At 52.7% G+C, this 20,477-nt stretch overlaps 1 protein-coding gene across 5 annotated transcripts in view; it reads right to left on the reverse strand.

Annotated features, from left to right (window-relative positions):
• LOC124986803 (platelet-derived growth factor receptor beta) overlaps positions 1-19,019 on the reverse strand; it is a 37,906-nt gene extending 18,887 nt beyond the window's left edge. Inside the window, exons 1-5 of one of the 5 annotated variants that reach the window (XM_047555558.1) lie at positions 18,565-19,019; positions 17,761-17,884; positions 3,078-3,123; positions 1,768-2,091; positions 455-721 (exon numbers count right to left, since the gene is read on the reverse strand). In XM_047555558.1, coding sequence (XP_047411514.1) covers positions 455-721; positions 1,768-2,091; positions 3,078-3,117 — 631 coding nt within the window. In that variant the 5' untranslated portion in view covers positions 3,118-3,123; positions 17,761-17,884; positions 18,565-19,019. Of the gene's footprint in view, positions 1-420; positions 722-1,767; positions 2,092-3,077; positions 3,124-17,588; positions 17,658-17,706; positions 17,727-17,760; positions 17,885-18,564 lie in introns of those variants that run through there. The other 4 variants (XM_047555557.1, XM_047555559.1, XM_047555560.1 and 1 more) reach the window with 4 other exon arrangements.
• Positions 19,020-20,477: the final 1,458 nt, after the last annotated feature.

Consider the following 20,477-nt stretch of genomic DNA (forward strand, 5'->3'; position numbering starts at 1 on the left):
CTAAGAAGAGGATAAATTTACTGAGGACTCCTCCTGTGCTGTATAACTTCCATCTTTTATTTTATCTAACCTTCACGATAATCCTGTAAGGTGGGCAGTAATTATCACCCTTTTTTATGGAGGAAGTAGCAGGTTCAAATGGATTATGGGCCTTGTGCAAAGTCATTCAGATGGGAAGTGGCTGAACTGGGATTCAAACCCAGCTAGTTCCAAAGCCTGTGCCTTTGCCCATCTGGTTATACAACTCAGCTCTCCCACTGTGGGAAAACTCCATCCTTAATATGAGCCTCAGTTTCTTCATCTGTAAAATAGGGGAAACACTACCTCCCTTGGAAGACTAGAGTGAGAAAACAGTGGAAAATGGAATTACATACTTTGCAAACTGTAAAGGGCTATTCCTCTGTGAAGGGTTATACTTGCCTCTGCCGAACATCAGGCCAAAAAGGGGTCTCACCCTGGAGGCTGTAGATGTAGTAGGCATCAGAATCCACTTCCCTCTCCCCAATGGTGGTTCTGCAGATGTAGGTCTTGTCCTCAAAGGTACCAGAGAAGCCTCGTTGGTGGTCATAGGGGATAGGCAGTGGGATGTCCTCCTTCTTCTCGTGCAGTGTCACCACTAGCTGGGGGTCGGTCACTCGGCATGGAATTGTGGTCTCAGTTATTTCCGTGAGAAAGATGAATAGGTCCTCAGGCTCCATTGGGAGGAAGCCCATGGTAGGATCTACAAGGAGTGGAGCAAAGCACAAGGGTTAGGGGAACTGGGTTTCTGGCTATCTCATGATTGTTAAGTGACTTTGAGCAAATCTCTTCCATTCTTTGGCCTTCAGTTTATCCAATACAGAAGGATGCCACTATGATTTAAATGTCGGTCTGCTCCAAAACTCAATGAAATTTAATTGCCATTTTAACAGCATTAAGAGGTGAGACCTTTAAGAGGTATTTAGGCCAAGGGGGCTCAATGAGCAAGATTGGTGCCATTATAAAAGGGCAAATTTGCCAGGCATGGTGGCACACATCTATAATCCCAGTGACTTGGGAGGCTGAGGCAGGAGGATTGAAAGTTTGAGGACAACCTCGATAATTTAGCAAGGCCCTCAGCAACTTGGTGAAACCCTGTCTCAATGTAAAAAATAAAAAGGGCTGGGATTGTGTCTCAGTGGTTAAGCATCCCTGGGTTCAATCCCTCATATCAAAGAAAGGAGTGGAGGCAAGTTCAGTGACTTCTTGCTCTCTCTTGCCATTCTCCCCTCTTTGATGAGATGATAACACTAAAGAGACCATTGACAAATGCTGGCCCCTTGATATCAGATTTCCCAGTTTCCAAAATTGTTAGCCAGTACATTTATGTTCATTATAAATTATCCAATCTCAGGTACTATGTTACAGCAACAAAAACATAGTAGGCATAAGAGACAGATGCTCAGAGGCTCTAACATTTGATATTGACAATACAAAGGGAAGAAAGAAAACAACCCACAAGTTAAAGTATGGCTAGTACCTGAAGCTTGGAGAATGAGACATGGGGGCCAAGGGGGAGCAGATAGGAACCAGCTGAGAATACAGTTCTTGGGAGGTAGTAACGGGGTTGGCTGGCAAGGAGCAGACAGATACTCAGGTCAATGGGCAGAAATGAACACACACTGATGAACTTGAGTCCATGATTTGTCTGCATTTCTAGAATGGCTGCATTTCACAATGTCACTCAAGCATTCTCTTGAACTTCCCCTGATACCTTCAGTGAGTGGGCACGCAGGTGGGAACCCTTACCTGGCACAAAGATGTAGAGCCGCTTCCTCTCACTGGGCTCCAGTCCAAGGGAACTGTTGTAGGTGCAAAAGTACTCTCCTGTGTCAGCGCCAGTGACATTGGTCAGGGTTAGCATGCTAGAGAAGGTGCCATCCTGGCTCCTGGCCACTTTCTGCTGAGGCACATGAGATAGCCGTTCCCACACCACTGGATCTGAACCCAGGCAGGTCAGAACGAAGGTGCTTGAGAAATTAAGTACGAGCTCTGGCCCTGGGGGCATGATGATCAGGCCCTGGGAGGTCTGTGGCCCCAGCAGCAACAGCATGGGCAGCAACAGCAACTGGCCTGGAGAGAAGGCATCAGATGTCAAGGCACAGGGGCCTCAGCATGTCCCATAGAGCTGTCCCAGAGGCATGTATGCACATCCCCTAAGTCCATGAAGAACACTCCTCCACATCCAGCATAGACTGGAACCCTCTGCCCATGCCAGGCCCACAGGTACTCCTGGCCTCTGTCTCAGTCCCTTTAAACCCAGCCTCTGAGTTCTCCAGCAGCTGCATTCAGGCAGTGGGTAGGAAGGGGTCAGGAAATCCTTGGGAAGTAATTTCCAGGCCTCCAGTTCCTGCATTGCTTCCCAGGTCACTTTCTGGGCCTTTTCCCTGCTGCCCTCAGCTGCCCAGGTTCCCATGAAGCCCAGACGTGGCCCTATTTGGGCGAGGGTGGGAAGGAGGTGCTCAGGTAAACTAGAGTGGAGCAGAAAAGGACAGGAGAGCTGTTGAGGGCCCTGGGAGCTGGAAAGGACTGGGATGCCACATGCTTGTGTCAAGCAATTGTTCTCCCTCTCCAGCCTCCCCACCCTCCCCATGACATGTTCTGGGGAAAGATTTTGTAAACCACACTCCCTTGTTTCCTAGGGATGAAAATCAGGGGGGACCCCAGAGAGATGGGCAGTCAGTCAGTCCCTCTAAAACAGTCTGGCAGGTAGGCCATTGGCTAGTCATGATTTTTCAGTCATCGACCCACCACTGGAGAGCTGAAGGCATACATCCAACCAGACTGAGGAGAGATGGAGTCCAGGGTGACTGCGAGAGGGTGCAGTGGGGTCTGGAGGACTGAGAAAGAATTTGAGTAGCTGGTTGTGGAACACTGAGGGTCTCTGAGCTCTCGATGGGCAGCCGAGGAGGCATCCACACAGACCTCAGGAAATGTAGGAAATCCAGGCTCAAGAGCATTGAGGTTTTTCAGGACTAGCAAGTTTTCCTTGTGCTAGCACACAGTCTCCCAGGGGTAGAGCCTTTCTGGGGCCCCTACCCCTATCCAAGCCTACTTACCTTTGAGGACCCGAGTGGATGTCACATCTGGAAGCTGCATGATATCCTGTAGAGTGAAACAGGAGTCAGAACCTGGAGTGGGCAGAGGCAGTACCAGGACCCATCTTAGCACCTGGTTCCTGCAGAGTAAACCCTTGCCTGGGCTACCCAGCTCCATGTCTGTGGGGCTGAAGTAAAAAGCCACTCGTCCCAAGGTGGAGAGGGCACTCATGACCACAGACCCTCGCCCTTCTGTTTCTCTCATGTGTGCCTCCCTGGGCCTTAGTTTCCCTGTATGACAGTGGGGATGGGGAAGTTGGGCTGGATACTGTCCAGGGGCCTGTCATCTCTGACAGGCCATCCTCTGGGTGACAGTTTCAATACCAGGCTCTTATCTGCCAGGACAAATATTTGGGAAAGTGTGATGAAAGGCCTGGAGGAGAAGGAGGGGGTAAGCCAGAACCCAGAGAACTCCCACAGCTCCGCAAGCACAACAGGAAATGGAGGCGGCTGTGGGAAGGGAAGCGGGGGAGTCAGGGCTGTGGAATGTGGGGGGTGGGCCTGGCCCCCTCTGTTCAGCCCACAGCAGCACAGGGAGGCCCAGGGGAGAGGGGCCAGGGCAGCTTAGGGAGAGGCCCCATAGAACTTGGTAGGCTTTGAAGGTCCCTGGACACCACTGAAGCCAAGTTCCCCACCTCCACATCTAGTGTCCAGATGGGGAAACCGAGGCTCTGAGAAGGAAAGAAGTTTACCCAAGTTTCCACAGCAGGTCCTGTCCAAGAGAGAGACAAAGAACTGGAATGGAAGAAGCAGAGAGACAAAGACATGGGGAGAGAGAGCTGGAGGAGAGGCAGAGAAACAGCCAGTGCTAGAGCTTGGGAACAGAAGCAAGGGACAGAGAGACAGATTGAGTTGGGAGGAACTTTGCCCCATTCTCCCTTTGCAGCCATACCTTGGATCCCAAATAGTCACCAATAGCCAGGTATGCATGGTTCTGTCTGCAGCCTCGACAGGAAGTAGGCCAGAGGTAGATGGGTGTCACAGAGCAAGCTATGTGGGAAGGGACCATGTGACAAGGCAACAAGGAGCCTCCTGATGCTGTGAGGCTGCAGACTTACTTTCCTGAGTGGCTGCTCAGTCTGGCCACGCCCAACGTGCCCCCACCTCCCCATCTCATCCCTTCTCGTTTCCAGTCCAGAGCTGGGGAGAAGGGTTTGAGTCCCCTGAGCACTGCCCCTTGAGCCATGGCTATCTCTTTGGGCTGAGTCTCCAGCTGTCAAGGTGGAATGAAGGCAAGTGCATCACCCATCAGAGCTGCATGAGCAGAGGAAGACATGACAGAGACCAGGGCCTCAGCTGTGGACCCCAGCCTCAGTTTTCCCAATGCCTGAAGAAGCGAGCTGAGCAAATCAGTGTTTCTTGGCCTCCTCCCTCCCTTCAGAGAAGTTTGCCTGAGTCCCCTCTTGTCTTCCTCTTCCCTCTCTGAATTGCTCCAGGTCAAAGCCTAACCCACCCCTCTGCAGCACCCCCACCCCCACCCGTCCTGTGCCGGTCCTTCAGCTGGACACCAGGCCTCCTTGGGCAGAAAGATGCAGTGCCCAGGCAGAGCAGCAGCCCCAACAGGGGCCCATCTGCCCCTTGGGGGTGCCCTCTGGCTCCCCCTTCCTGTCAAAGATCTGGGCCAAAGAAAATCATTAGCAGCCCAGGTTGGGGGAGGGGGTCCTCTCAGCCTCCCCGCCCCTCCTCTCCCAGCCTCCCTGGCTGGCTGCACTGTTTATTATTCTAAAGGAGGAATTTGGCCGGTTGGCCAGGAGATGGGAGGTCACTGAAAGGGGGCTGGCCTGGCTCTAGAAGGCTGGGCTGGCCGTGTGGGCTGGGACCTCATGGCATGCAGCCCCTGACTCTGCTCTGATATGGCACTCTCTCCTCTCCCTTCAGGCCCTGTCCTGCTAGGCCTAGGGCTGGGCATGGTTTAGAGTCTCTGAGGCTCTGAGCTAGGAGAGATTTTTGAATAGGCAGCAGAGGCTCAGAGAGGCACAGAATCATGACCTAGTCACAGAGCAAAACGGGGATCCAGGGTTGGGACTGTTGCTCAGTGGTAGAGCACTGGCCTAGCACATGTGAGGCACTGGGTTGAACCTCAGCACCACATAAAAATAAATAAATAAAGGTATTGTGTCCATCTGCAACTAAAAAAAATATTTTTAAAAGAAAGGGGGGAATACAGGTTGTGGGGAGAGGATAGGGTAGAAAAGATGAGCTCAGAAGAATGGAGATGCTTTAGGAGAATGTAGACACCTCAGGGGTTGTGGACTGACCAGACTCTATGAAATGGGCATTTTGGCTCACCTCACAAGAGTCCTTGAAACCCCTATGAGACTGAGCTGGTCTCCAGCCTTCTTTGGGACTCTGTTTCCCTGTTCGTACATGGAGAAGTTTGGTTGGATCAGCTCAAAGAGTTGTCTCTATTATAAAGCCCTGTTTTTTGACTGGTCAAAGCGAAGGTTCTAGTCACCATTATTCTCAATAAGGTGGCTTGAGGAAGTGGGTCTGGTCAGAAAGGAGGGCTACATTCTTGAGGCCACGTGAGAATCCATAACCCATCCCATGCCATGCATCAGATGACACTGGCCATTTGGTCACTGACTTGCTGTGTGGACACTGACATGTCGTTTCCTTCTCTGGACCTCAGTTTCCCCATCTATACAATTAGGATTTACACACAGTCTTTCAGGGGACTGCTAGTCAGATGTATTTGGGAGGTGGAACCCCACAGAGGCATGATGGAAGGCGCAGGGGCAGTGAGCTAGAGGTCTAGAATGCACCAGAATGGGGATCAGGGCATCCAGACATGACCTCAGGCCATTGGAATAATTTTCGACATCCCCAGTTGCCCACTCAATGTCTTAGTGGCCATTTTGTGCTTCCCAGAGGCTGATGTGGTCCCAGGAGACCCAGGCAGCTGACTTGGGGTGGCACTTTGCTGTAACAAATTCCATTCTTCAGAGGAAAGGACTGCTCCAGGTAAGAACCACACAGAATATTCTCAGTTCCAGCCCTCCCACCTATAAGCACTAGGACAGCCTGGCTGTCACAGTCAGGGGGTAGGCACCCACCACCGCCACCACTGTCCTACCAGGGAGTGCCCTGAAAGGGACAGGATCCTTAAACACACCCTGTGCCCAGAGAGATGTACTGTGTGCCAGGAAGACCTCAATTCCTCTATACTCGGTTGGAGGGACACAGGTCCAAAGATAGAGTCACTGCTCACCTCTTCAGTAAAACAGAGGTCCCTTAGGGGAATGGAGAGAGGGTCCCTAGTCCAGGAGAGTAGGCACATTTAGGGAGTCAATCTCAGCCCCAGCCTTCCCTCCTCCAAGCACACACAACTCTCCACCCCTTTCCCACCGCCTTAATCTAAATAAATCCAGTCCATCTTGGCCACATCCGCCAGCAGCGGCTTCCCTCCCTCGGGGTCCTGAGGCTCCCACGACACAAGCAGGCAGGGGAGGGGGCCCCGCACAGGATGAGCACATGCACAGAGCACAGATGGCTGCCTACGCGCTCGCTCACACGCTCCTTAAACACATGCAGGCACTAACCATGTGCATGTCCATACAGAACACATGACACAAAGCTCCTACTGTGCCGGCCACATGGGCACGCAGCACTGACTGCTGCCTGGGTGCTTTCCGATATGCTCTTTGGAGATGCAACATGTGTCACAGATCACCAATGTACCCAGCAAATATGACAGTGCAGAACTACGTGCACCCAAGTCCCAAGGGCCCCTGAACACACATCCGTGTGTGTGTGTGTGTGTGTGTGTGTGTGTGTAGACCCAGAAAGTCCCAGATATTGTGCAATTCTGAGCACTTGACCTATATTGACTCGTTTAATCCTCAGTCAACTCTAAGATAGAGATAATGGTTATTTCCATTTTATAGGTGGAGAAACTGAGGCAGAGAGCACCTTAGAAACTTGCCTTAGAAACTTAACAGACCCAGGTAGGATAGAGCAGAGATGGAAGTGCGCCTCCAAACTCTATGCCACTCCACAGCACTGCTTCTGTGATCACCGCGCTTGTCTGGTTGAGGCTGGGTAGAGAGTGGGTGGGCACTGATGGGAACAGATGGAGTGGGGAGGGATTTAGCTGAGAATCAACAGGACTTAGTGGTTGATGTTGTGGAGCTGGAGAGATAAGTTCCTTAGAGGAACCTGCGTCCCTGTGTCTGGCTTGGAATACTAGGGGACAGGAGTGTGCATGTGTGCTGGGGAGATGACACCATTTTCTGAAACAAGAATGAGACCAAAGAGCAGGACTGAGTGTTGCCACTGAGCTGGTTGAGAATGTGGAGGAGCTTGTCAGCCCTGAGTGGACAGTGGACTCTCAGCCTAAAGGCAGAGAACAGACGCAGAGGAAACAGCAGTGAGGTGGGGAGGGAGGAAGCCTGGCCGAAGAGGAGGGGGCGCTTGGGGCAGGCAGACTCAGGCCAGGGATGCTCTGAATAAGCAAGATGCCCGAGGGAGGAGGAGGCCCGGCCATGGGGTCATGGTGTCAGAGTCTTGGAATGTCAGAACTCCATAGCTCTCAGAGGTTATCTATGATCCAACCTCCTTCCTGGGCCCTGATGTCCTGGTGGGATACTGAGGCTAGTGGTCCAAGGACCAGGATCGCGACTCCAGTGGCTGCCTTTTTCTCTCCACAGTACATTCCTATTAGTGTCCCTGCACCATCCCAGCCAGACAGATTGGTGACAGAGACTCAGAGACGATTGCCAGCTAAGATGCCAGCAGAAGTGGGACACTGACTCCAGTTTCCTGACCACGAGCCTTGTCCTTTCTCCTCCACACCAGGGGCACTTCACAGCCCCTGGGACAAACTTTGGGGTGGGAGTACAGAAACCTGAGTTCTTGTCCCAGTTTTTTTGTCACCTGTGTTACAGTCCTGCCCCTCCCTCGGCCTCAGTCTCCCTGTCTGTACAACTTTTGGGGCTGACTCTTGCAACTCTCAGGTCCCCCACTCTGGAAGGCAGCTGTGTGCAGTGGGGAGGGGAGGAGATGCTGGGGAGGGGCCCCGGCAGGGATGTCATGACTCAGCTCAGCGCAGGCAGCCAGTCCCAGGCCTGGGAGCGTGTGGGGGCAAGAGGCATCTGGAGCCAGGGAGTGAGTCCTCTGCCAGCAGCTGGAGAGTACGAGGGTGACAGCAGCACAGCCTGGACCTGGCAGAGTCTGGCCCATGTGGCCTTCCCCAAGGGCTGAGCTGTGGGTGTGATCTTGTATGGGTCAGGGAGCCCTGTCCTGGGAGGCAGGGAGGACTAGGTCTAAAGGACGGAGACACAATTACAAGTGTCAGGGAGAAGCCTGGGATGAGAGGGAGGCTCCCAGCTGCCCTCCTCAATCCTCTTCTGGTCTGTTGAGGAAGGCTCAGCATGTCATCCCTACACAATGACTCTCCCCAAGCCTCAGGACAACACGGAGGACCAGAGAGGGCGAGTGAGCAAACTGACTCAAAGCACACAGTATGGGGCCTGATACCCGGGCGCAACTCTTTGCCATGCTGCTTTTAGACCAGGGGCCTTCCTGTCTGCCAGGGATCCAACAGCTCCCCTGAACAAAACAGCAGAAACTGGCAAAGTTGGACTATCACGGGCTCTAGCTGCTGTTGAGGTCCCGGTGGATGAAGCACAGGGCAGGTTTCATGGACCCTCATTCCGATTCCTCCAGACCTGGCTACCTCTGAGCACTCCTTGCTGGCTCCTAGCTCCCATCCTGTCCCCTCCCACCTGTCCTCACACTCCAGCCAGAGGAACCCTTCTGCAACATCTGTCTGACTTTGTAGCTCCCCAGACCCTCTGTGGCTGTAGGGTAAAGGCCTGCTTCTCGGCCCCTCCTGTAGGATCATCAGGCCCTGGGCCATCCACCGTCTGTCACAACCAAGGGAAGAAGGCTGTGCCCTCCCAGCTCCCCAGGGCCCAAGTCACTCATTCTGCTACTCTCCCGGGAGGCCTCCCCAGGGACACAGTGGAAAGAAACGACCTATTTTCTGGAAGTCCAAAATAAAATAAAACATCTGTCTGGAACAGAGCCAGCCTGATAAAGAACGGACTGATCCCCCAGCCGAGCCCCCTGCTGCGGTGCACGCCCCCTCACCCATCAGAATGTGTGCTGGGGGCAGGGATGATGCTGGCGGCTACTTGGAACGGTGCGTGGGAAAGCACTCAGTGTGTGCCTTGTGGCCTCTGGGGGCCTAAGGGAGGGAGCCTGGGTCCCCATGTAGGCTGGGAACGGGCCTGGGAAGGAGGTCAGAGAGGGAGGGAGTCCCCTTCGTGCCCCTGCCTGCTGCCTGCCTGCCTGCCCAGCAAGCACTTCCTGTCTCCTGCAGGCGCCTTGCAGGCCTCCCCCTGCTGAGCCCCCACAGCCCTGATCTGCTCTGGGCCATATGGCCTGACCCTGCCCAGCCCAGTGGATCCCAGGCTCAGAGTTCTCCCTCATCAGCCCTTTCAAAAGAAATAGGAACTTAAATGGCCTTGAAAACAACAAGAATACTAGCTACCTCTGATTTAGGGCTTACCACCCATCACCTGGGCTAAACTCTGTGTGAATTATCTCATTGAGTCCTCAAAACAATCCCATGACTTGGTGCTGCTTCCGTCTTATAGATGAGGAAACTGAGGCCCAGAGAGGTCATATCACTTGCCTAAGATCACAGAGCTTGCCTCAGTGTTCAATCCTGAGCAGACAGGCCACCCAGCACACAGGCTCAACACCTACGTGGCCACCTGTCTCAGGCAGGACACGAGGCAAAGCCTGGCAAAGAGGACCGCTAGCAAGAGCCAGACACGTTTAGGAGTTGCTGGCCTGTTCCTTCACCCTGTCTCTGGTTTTCTTTCATTCCTTCACACTCATTTGAGCTAAGGGAAGCTGACAGTTAGAGGGGGAGTCTGTCCTACATTTTTCACAGAGCCCTACAATTTTAGGACTGGAAGGGGCCATACACAGCTCCATTCATGTCTTCCTGACCCTCTCTGCAATGGCACACCTCCCATGACAGGGATCTCACTACCTCATCTGTGACCCTCTCCATTCTGAGGCAGCTCAGGTGCTCAGAGGTCAGACTATCAGAGAATGTTTTTATTTTGTTGAGCACAATCTGTTTCCTTGTGTCTTCTACCTCTTGATCCTGTTTCTATCCCCCAGCTTCCCCACCCGGAACCCAGGATGTCTTTCTTCCCACTCACTCTTTTGATATCCCTCAATCTGAAAACAAACAAAAGCCCCCTATTAGTTTGGAGCAGGCACTCTGCTAAATGGGACGATGTTGGGATTTTATTTCATCCTTACAACATCCCTTAGAGGAGGCCCAAGGTCACTTGGCCAATAAGCCGAGGAACTGTGAGCAAACTCAGGTAGGTCTGAGTCTAAAATTGAATGCAAACCAGGCACAATGGCATGCACTTGTTATCCCAGCAGCTTGGGAGGTTGAGCATGAGGATCTCAAGTTCAAAGCCAGCCTCAGCCACTTAGCAAGACTCTAGCAACTTATCAAGATCCAGTCTCAAAATAAAACATTTAAAAAGGGCTAGCGATGTGGCTCAGTGGTTAAGTGCCTCTGGGTTCAATCCCTGGTACCAAAAAACAAACAGAACAACCTAATGCACGACTAACCATCTCCTGCCAGAGACAACTCCATCCACAGAGAAACATTCCCTCCCACATGAAGCTCACTCTAACAGGGTTCATATAGAATCCAGGCCCCCAGGGACAGAGAAATCTCCAAGGGCAGGGTCCTACTCCTGCCCTCACTGAGGGGCAGTGTGTCCAGGGGTCCTGCTTCAGGTCACCCAGTAATTTGAAAGCCAATGTAGAGATAGAACTCAGGACCCTTCTGCAAAAGATCAGCATATAGGGTTGAGGGGAGGGGTCAGTGTGGAAGAGAGCCTCTGTCTGGTCCTGTCCCTAGGGCATCTGAGATGGAGCGTCCAGGCAGTGAGCCTTGATGTGTGGCCAGCTCTGCCACAGGCCTGCCCCTGAGGCCCCAGCACCTCTTTGCCCCTCTCCACACTCCAGGCCTCTGGGGCTGCAGAGTTGCAGCCTTCATATCCCTTGACTGCCCTCCCTGCCCCCCACCCTCCAGAGCCTCTCCTTTGGCCGGTGCCATGGCAACAGAGAGCATCAGGCCCTGGCAGCCAGAGGAGCCCCCGAGAGGGGTCCCAGGCTGAGGCGGGGAGGGGGGCGCGGCAGGCGCAGACAAGCAAACCTTCTGTTCCTCAGGCTGCTGCCAGCCGGGGATCAGCCATGAGCCGGGCTGGGGGCCACAAATAGAATACTTTCTCAGAGCCAAATGGGCAGGGGGCAGGCTGGCCTCAGGGCCCACTCATACTGACCCACCAGCATGCAGCCTTCCCCCACTAGAGCAGAGGCTGCAAATCGGGCAGGGGTAGCTGGCGAATGAGAAAACCTGCCATTAGTTGGTGCCAATTATGGAACATTGAGATTCCCCTCAGAGCCCTCCTGGGAAGCAGATCAGGAGGGAGGTTCGCTGCCACGTTTCACTTACCCTCTCACTTTCTCAGTATCTCTTTTCCTACCCCTTTCTTCAGTCTTCACCCTCTGATTCTCCCACTGACTGTTACTTAGCCTCTCCGAGTCTCAATCTCCTTGTCTATAAATCAGGACTCGTCATTGAGCGGTCAAGCCTCTTGATGGAGTTAATACCAGTAAATGCCTATGACAGGGTCTGGCACATGGCCCTCTGCAAAGTCAGAGGCCATCTTCTTCTGATTCTTTGGCTCACGGGAAAATCAGTTATTCACTTAGTCAGCACACAGCTGAGACCCCACCAGACCAGGCTTGCCAACAAGGGATGCATGTGACAAAAGAAATGGTGCAGGAAAACTCTCCCAAAAGGACTCTCAGGAAGGGGGAGCTGCTGTTATTATTGACGTTGGCAGCAGCATCCCTTCCTAGTCACTGGGAACTTGTTCACTAGTTCACTTCACAGTTCCGCAAAGAAGTACACACTCCGTGGCCAGCCTAGGACCAGAAGCCAGATCCGATGACTCTCAGTCCACTGTCTGCCAATTGGTTCTTTCCTGTACCTTTGTTTTAGTCCCTCAATTTGATTTCCTACAAATCAGGAAATACACCTAACAATTATTTGGGATATCTCCAAGTTCCTAATATGGGATTAAGCCTACAGTGGGTGCTCAATAGATGCTTACATAGCATGGGTAATCAAATGGCTGTCTAGAGTGGACTCTTCTGGTCCTCAGGCCAGAGGTCTCAGGACTCACTAGGCTGGGAAACTGGGATGGGCAGGGAGTGGAGACCTTTTCTCTTCAGGAAGGAAGTGGGACACCCTGATTGGGGTAGAACAGACACATGGGACCCTCAATCCAATGGACTATGTTTGATGCAACCCAGGGCAGGAAAATGGTATGGGAGCTCAGCCAGGCTGGGAGCAGCAGCTCCAGCCTCCTGGGCATAAGTCTTAGTTCTTCTATCTTGTAACTGTGTGACCTACTGAGTTTAATGTCTGTGAGTCTCAGTTTCCTGGAAGATGGCATGAGATTCCTCCTTTTCTATTGCTGTGAGGAATAGAGATGACAAAGAGCCCTCAACACATAATAGGTGCTCAGTAAATACTATTGTGATTATATGATTAGTCCAGTAGGGAGGGAGAGTAGGGCTTCCTGAGGGAGGTGGCCTTGAGCGAGGCCTCTAAGGTTCACTTGAGTTCTTAGGCAAATGATGCCAGTGTGGGACGTAACACAGGACTCTGTGTGAGCAATCCAGGAAAGCAGGAGATGGCCAGGCATCTGAGAGAACTGGTAGGAAGAGATCTGATGGGCCAGAAATTGGGGCTCATCAGCAAAGAGTTAGGCAATGGGCAGGGAGGGAGGTCAACCTTTGAGAAAGGTTTGGGGTACTGGGTGAGAATTTTGGCTTTGCCTTGGAGACACTGTGAAGCCAACTTTTCAGGCTATTGATGGTAATAGTGGGCAACTACCTGCTGCTGGGATCAAGCACAATGGCGGGGGATCCACTCAGGAAAGTGTCATGAGCAGGTTGAAATTCTGTGGGATTGAATTGGAATGGGAGCAGGGAGTCCGAGAGGCCAGTTCCCAGGATGAGGCCATACAAACCCAGCCAAAGCCCCTGGCAGGACCAGCTACATCACTTGCGGGGCAAGTGCAAAACAAAAAGACAAGGATCCTGGTTAGAAAATATTAAGAACTTCAAGACAGTGACTATTGAGCCTTAAACTAAGTGCATGTTCTTTTAAACATGGGGCCTTACCCCTGCTCTCTGAACTAAAGGGAAAATCATCTGTCCATGTGTCCATCCATCCATTCATCCATCTCCCTGTGCATCCTTCTCTACTCACTGCTTCACTATCCATTCAGGAGATGAACCTCAGGCTGGTAGTTGATAAAGAACCTAGCACAGGTGAGATGGAGTAGCCCACAGCCCAGGGGATTGGAGCTAATACTTTACCTCAAGTCCAATGCCCTGGGTTGACAGGTGCAGGGCTCTTGTGACCTGTTTATAAAGTTAAGCCCTGTCCCTCCAGAGATGTCTGGAATTCTCCGCCCTCCATGTCCACTTAGGCTTAGATGCTGGTGGGATCACAGGTCTTGGGGTTCAACTTTCCAGGAAAGAAAAGTGAGCAAAAGAGTGAGCTGAAACAGTGCCGAAGAGTCCAGAAGGGACTCTTGGGAGCCAAGACAAAGATAGATAGACCTCTGGGGCCCTTGAACTTCTCCCTTGCCCTCCCTCCTTTTTAAGAGGAAACGAGAATACGCTGGCCAGAATGGAGAAGTGATGTGACCTAAGGTTCTTGGCCCAGAAAAATACCCCATGGGGGTTCCCAATCTTCATCAAGATGGCTTTGCTTCCCTTCAGTCCAAATCAGCCCTCTAACCTCCCCCAAGAGATACCCGGAAGCTGAGCACTGGTCAACAAAGGGGGCGTCTAAAGAACTCCAGGTCTTCAGAGAGGTGGTGACGACACAAGCAGATGATGGCTCCAAGGAAAGGATAGGTCTCAGGCTCTGCCATCACCCACGTCCTGCACAGTCATGAGTGCATCCCTTCTCCTTCCTGGAGCTCAGTGAAGTCAAACCACGTGACCCCAAAAGTCCTTTTCATCTCTGACATTCGGGAACTTCCTAACCCTCTGGCCCTCCCAAGGGACAGCCCTCTCCATCACAGGGTGGGGAAGCTAGTACCTCCTGCAGATGAAAGGTTTGGGCACCTGAGACATCAAACAGCCTGCTCGGAAGCAGGAGAAGCAAGGGTATTAATGCAGTAAAAGCAGTACACTTTGATTTTCAAAGTTCTGCACCAGGCCTGAGGTGGGGTACTCCAGAAAACCCCTGAGTGGGTGGGGCACTGGGGCAAGAGTTGGGGGTTCAAGGCATTCTTTTCTTGATGCTCTGAACCTGAAGGCTAGAGAGGGACACGAAGAGGCTTCCGCACTGGAAGCAAAAACTGTCAATTCCACACTCTCCCCAAAGGGGTGGGTCTCTGTGTCCACTCCTTCTGTCACCTCTGGACCCCATTATTAATTTGGGCCAAAGCCTAGCTTTCTCTTGAAATCAGAGCCTATGGGTTTTGTCAGCAGCCCCAGGACCTCCCCACTAAGTGCAGGAACTAGGCTGAGCACCTTGTCCATGCCGTTGCCTCCTGGAGCCCACTGCCAAGGACCTAAAGGGTCAGCCATACTGTCCCTAACAGGACTGCCTCCCTCCCAGACATTCCTTGCTCTCATTATCCCAGGAAAACGGGCACATGGTCTCTGCAGGAACATGTCCTCAGAGCTCTCTGAGAAACCAAATACACGAAGGGCCCCTGTAATTGTCAAGGGGCCCCTGTAATTGTCAGAAAGTTCCTCCTCGTATTCCAGGTTAAGGTTTTCCATTAGTGGTCATTGATCCTGACCTCTTTCTGTAATGTGTAGAAAAAGGGTAAGTTCAAAAAAAAAAAAAAAAAACTTTCATTCTGAAGTTAAATATGCATGATCCCTGAGTACACTGCAGGGCTTGTGCTGCTGCTGATCTGGGCTGGCGTGGCTTAGAATCCTGGAATTGTTCTGGGGCTGGAAGCCAGCTTGGCGATGGTCTGGGTCACACTCCTCATTTGACTTCTGGGAAGACTGAGGCCCAGAGAGGGACCAACTTGCCCATGATCACATGGTGTTCTAGGGGTTGATGACCCCCAGTGGAATGCCCAGGGCCCCCACAGCCAAGTGTGTCCTCAGAGTCTACGCTGGGCCCAGGGCCCCACCCAGTCTTGTATCATGAGTTTCTGGAGTAGGAAATGTCTGCGCGCAAACCCCAGCTCCTCCACTTCTGAGCTGTGGGTCTCTGGGCAATTGACTTAACTTTTCTGGGCATTTCTTCATAGGTAAAATGGAGAGTGTTTATATCTACTCCTAGAGATTGTTATAAGAATTAAATTAGTTCAGCAAATATTAATTATGAGCTTACTGATTGCCAGGCATGTTCTAAGTGCTGAGGAAGACACTAGTGAACTGTGAGGTAATGACACAAACACAATTAAAATGCACATAACTGACTCCTGCTGTATCCTCCTGCACACACTGCCTCCTAGCTGTCAAAGCTCTGACCCTCAGAAGGGATAGAGACTCTTGACCCTTCCTTCCCTCTCCCCTGATGGGGATAACTCTAAAAAAATCTCATCCCAAAGACCCACTGCTCACAGGATTCTGAACCATCTGCAGGAAATGGGTGGGATTTCAGGGTTGTCTAGGGGTCCTCTCATTCCTCCCTCCCTACTTACCATACTTCACAGCTTGACTTGAGCCAAACACCCAGAGTCCTTTCCTGTAGCCCTGAGGGCAAGTGATCCCAGGCAATGCATATAGTGCCATGAGAGCAAGTGAGCCTTCAGAATATACATGGTGTCCAAGTCCCTTCCATGGGCAGAGGCCTTTGTGGACTACAATCATTAGAATAGCCAAGTGGTCCTGTGCATGAGGCAGAGAGCAGCCCTCTCTTAGTCAGTGGCCCCAGGACCACCCCACAAACGCAGGAGCTAGGCTAAGCTGTTGCCTCTTGAACCTCACAAATTTCCCTGTTGCTTACAGAGGAAGAAACTGTGGCCCAGAGAGGCAAAGCACTGACCCAGGGTCACACAGCTAGGAGCCAAATTGGGTAAGAGCACAATCTTCTAAAGCCCGAGGCTGTTGGTGTTCATCTGCAGTGTCCACTACTTTCCAGGAAGGAAAGTAGCCAGAGAGGGGACACAGGGGTCTGAGGGTGACCACACAGGGATGTCAATTGAGCCAGGGCAAGCACCTAGACTCTTGACTCTGAATGCACGGTGCTTGCTGCTGCCTGCCCACATCTGTGGGCAATTACAAGCCCCAGCTCTTCTCCCCGCAGAGGAGGGAGGGCTGCCAGATTACTGCTGTCTGACCAGATGGCCTCCTTCCTCTCCCAGGACCAAGCCAGGACCTTGAAGCAGTCAGACCTGAGGCTGCACATTGTGCTGGGGCAGGTGCTGAAGCCAGGGACAGGCTCTGGGGATCACGGGGACTACCAACTGACCAGAAGCTCCCTGGACAGTGCTGGGATTAAGACTTGGGTTCAGACAAACCAAGTCTTCTAACTGTGTGACCATGGAAAGTCACTTAGGCTCTCTAAACCTCAGTTTCTGCAAAATGGGGTAATAGCCACCAATTTCAGAGCCTTGCTATGAGGATTATAAGGTAGCTGCAGTACGGGCTTCGTGCCTACATGTGGTGGGTGCAGGTGATATGTTCTCCAGTGCTGTGGCTTCGGGGCCTCCTGCCTGGAGATAGGGCAGGACTGCATGGCCTCAGAACGTCTTGTTAGAGGTCTCTGTGCATTCTGGGAGTGGCAGAGGCCAGCAGAGACACTCCTCCCTGCTTGTGATAAAGAAATGCCATCTGAAGAAGCTCCCTGATACTCTGGAAAGAAGGCAGAAGGCCTAAACAGGAGGTTACTAGGGACACAGGACAGCCAAACCCAAGGTCTGAACAATCTGATGTGCAAACAGAACATAAACAGAAACAAGGCTCCAGCACCAAGTGCATGGCAGGCCCTGGAGGAAGCAGGAAGGCCCTGGGACAGGCGGAGCAGCAGGGCCCTTGAAAGAAAAGTGACCAGGAAGAGCATGCCATGCGGGGTGAGGAGGGCAGGTGCCCACAGACAGGATAGTGCCAATTTCTTCTGAAAATTCTGGGATCTGACTGGCAGAAACCAAAAGCCCATGTCTGAGCTGGGTGCAGGGGCACACACCTATCATCCCAGCTACTCGGAGGACGAGGCAGGAGGATCTCAAGTTCTATGCCAGTTTGGGCGACTTAGTAAGACCCTGTCTCAAAATAAAAAATACAAAGGGTTGGGAATGTAGCTCCGTGGTAGAGCATGAGCCCTAAATTCAATCCCGACTACTGAAAAAAAAAAAAAAAATTGTGAAAAGCCCAACTGGAGTAATAGGGTAGGAGAAGCTTCCTGCCTCTTCAGGCTCTGCCACTTACTAGCTGTGTGGCTACAGTTGCATGCTGCTGCGTGGCTGCTCATGTGTACAGCAGAGGAAACACGGTCCCTGCTCTGGAGAGCATCACAGGAGATGTTCTCAGAGTACCGGGCACAGACCTGGCATGCAGTGTCAATCAGTGGCAGCCGCTGTTAGGAGGTGGGGCTTCCTACCAGCACTGGAGAGCCACAGATGGGCTCTGGGCAGGGAGGTGGCGTGTCAGACTCCTGTTTATTGATGGAGCCAAGAAGGCGCAGAGTCCAGAAGGAAGAAGAGAGCAAGAGGCTGAGCAGCCACCTACGATGGAAGAAAGGAGCCTAGTGGCAACCCCTCTTCACAGAGGAGCCTCCAGATCTGACAGCTGGGTCACCCCCACCCCTTGTTAGGACTGCTAGGCCTATGCTAGGCAGTTGCTGAGGCCCCCTTCAACCCAGAACTTTCCCAGTGGCTGGGGGTTTAGAAGGACGACTTAGGAATCTGGAAAATTTGCAAATCCATTTAAATCCCCAAAGGTTGCCTGGCGGCTGACTGGCCTAGAGCCAGACTGATTCTTAGGAACAAGACTTGGGCCAAGGGACTGAGGCTAGTCCCTGAGGTCCCCAGTACCCTGCTAGGTCTCTTTCTGCGTATCCTGCTTGCCATGTCCCAGGTCCCCTCCTGGGCCCCTCTCTGTTCTTCCTACCACCCCCCATAGACTCTGCTGGGTGTTGGAGGCCCTGCTGGGCACCCAGAGACCTCTGGGGGCTGACTGAAGAGGGCAGGGAGCAGCAGAGTTAAGGGGGCAGCAGCTCCTGCCTTGGGGTGGGGAGGAGAGAGACCTGACTCCTCCGGCCCTGACATCACCCGCTGCCACCCAGCCTCCTCCCATCTGGTTTTGTTAAAAATATTTCCATTCTTTTTTACCTTCCCAAAGAGGCATATGCTGGGGCAAGGGGACAGGACGTGAGACTGGGGACCTCCCCTCTCCCTGCACTTACCTTGCTGCTCATGGCTTCTGCTGTGGGTAGGGACCCAGGCTGAGCGCTGTCACCCCCTCCAGGAAGTCCGCCTTACTGCCCTCTCCCTGTTATTAGAGAGACTTTGTTGGACCCGAAATGGGCAACAGCTGGGTAGAAGGGCAGCAGGAGCCTCGCAAGCTCCCTGAGACGCAGGAGAGCAGGAGGGGGGTGCTGCACGAGTGAGCAGCGGCCCAGCCTCGCCTCACTCCCAAAGCATCCTTTGGGAGAAGCAGAGTTGCCAGGAGGGGCCGCCCTGAGTCTGGCCGTCTGTGTCCGCTGGGCACAGGCTGCTGCTGGGTGGCTGGTCTGAGGGGCCTGGCTCTCTCCTCCTTGTTGATCTCCTTTCTGGCTCCAAGTTGCTTACAGAACGATCTAGGGTCCCAGCTAGGTGGGCAGGGACTGCCGCAGGCAGCCCCCGGAGCTCGGAGCTCACACCACTGTGGGCTTCCCTGCCCCCCCCACTTTGGGGGAAAGGCTGCAGGGCCGCCTCTGATTGGTCCAGCTGGGAGAAGGGGGGCGGTGGGGCAGGGAGGGTGGACGCGTGCGTCTGTTTTCAATTTCAGGGTGGTTTTTTTTTTTTCCCCTCTTTCTTTTCCCCCAAGTTTCTTGTTTTTCTTCCTCTTTTCCCTCTGCTTACTCCCTCCCGTTGCCCGCTCTCAGGATGTGAGGGGATCTTTAGAAATTCCGCAGCCCACGCCAGCCACTGAGTCAGTTTTATGAAAAGAGTGTCCCTTCTTCACTTGCCTGGTGCCTGTCTCTAGTGGCAGCCTCCCCTTGCTAAGGTACCTAGGGGTGCCCTTTCTCTGTGACTCAATTTCCCCATCTGTAAAGGAAGCTCTGATGATCTACGTGGCTGCTTCAGGCGACATTCATTCATTGAACAAGCAGATTGAGCTCTTACTGTGTGCTCAACAGTACTGTGCATGGAGGGAAAGACAGAGTCACTAGGCAAGCAGATACCCTGCAGGAGGGCAGGCAAGGGCTGTGAGCACACTCGGAGGGACACCTATCGGAGGCTTGAGGGAACCAGAGAGCATTTTTGAGAAGAGGGGACTTGGAAGAGGTGGAAACACTCTCCAAGATGATCAGTCACTTTTTAGAAGAAGAATCCAGAGAACTGGCACAGAGAGAATGACTTGTTCAAGGTCATCACATTTCCCCGGATCTCCAGGCATATTCCGTTCAGCATCTCAAAACCCCGAGAACCAGGAAGGGATTATTTGCCCTGTCTATAGCAAGGAAACAGAGGCCCAAAGGGACCCAAAGACCATCCTGAGTTCACAGAACAACACCCAAGCTGGGGCAGAACCCAACCTCGTGCACCACAGGGTGGAAGGAACGCAGGTCATCCCAAGACCCACACCCCAACACAGGCGGGCACGCCTGTTCTGCCTTCTTCCTGGGTTACTCTGTGGCTCTTGCCTTCAGTCGTTCAACAAGACATTCTCGAGTATCTGTTATGTTCCTTTTCCATCCTCAGCCCTCTTTCCCCAGCAGGGCTGCCAAACCTCAGGCTCCCAGCTGGTTCTCTTCTGCCACCCTCCCCTCCTCAGATTAGATGTCTCTGGTTGCAGACTTCCAGTCCCACAGCCAAGGACATTATCTTAAAAGAACTTAAAAGATAGAACTGACTCACCTCCTGCCCGCACTATGTACATATGGGGAAACTGAGTCCCATAGGGAAAAGGAAGGTGTCCCAAGTCACACAGGTAGAGCCTGGCTCTGCCCTCCACACTTCTGCCTGCCCTCTGTTCCTCCCTAGTCTCATCTGGGCCTCTGCTCACAGAGCACAGCTGAGATTTGCTTGAGCTGAGATTCCATGCCAACCACAGTAGTTTATCTCGCAATCACTTCTTGGTTTTACCCCAGTAGAAATTGCCCAGCAGAGCATC

This window comes from Sciurus carolinensis, chromosome 6, assembly GCF_902686445.1.
Source record: "Sciurus carolinensis chromosome 6, mSciCar1.2, whole genome shotgun sequence".
Classification (NCBI taxonomy): Eukaryota; Metazoa; Chordata; class Mammalia; order Rodentia; family Sciuridae; genus Sciurus; species Sciurus carolinensis.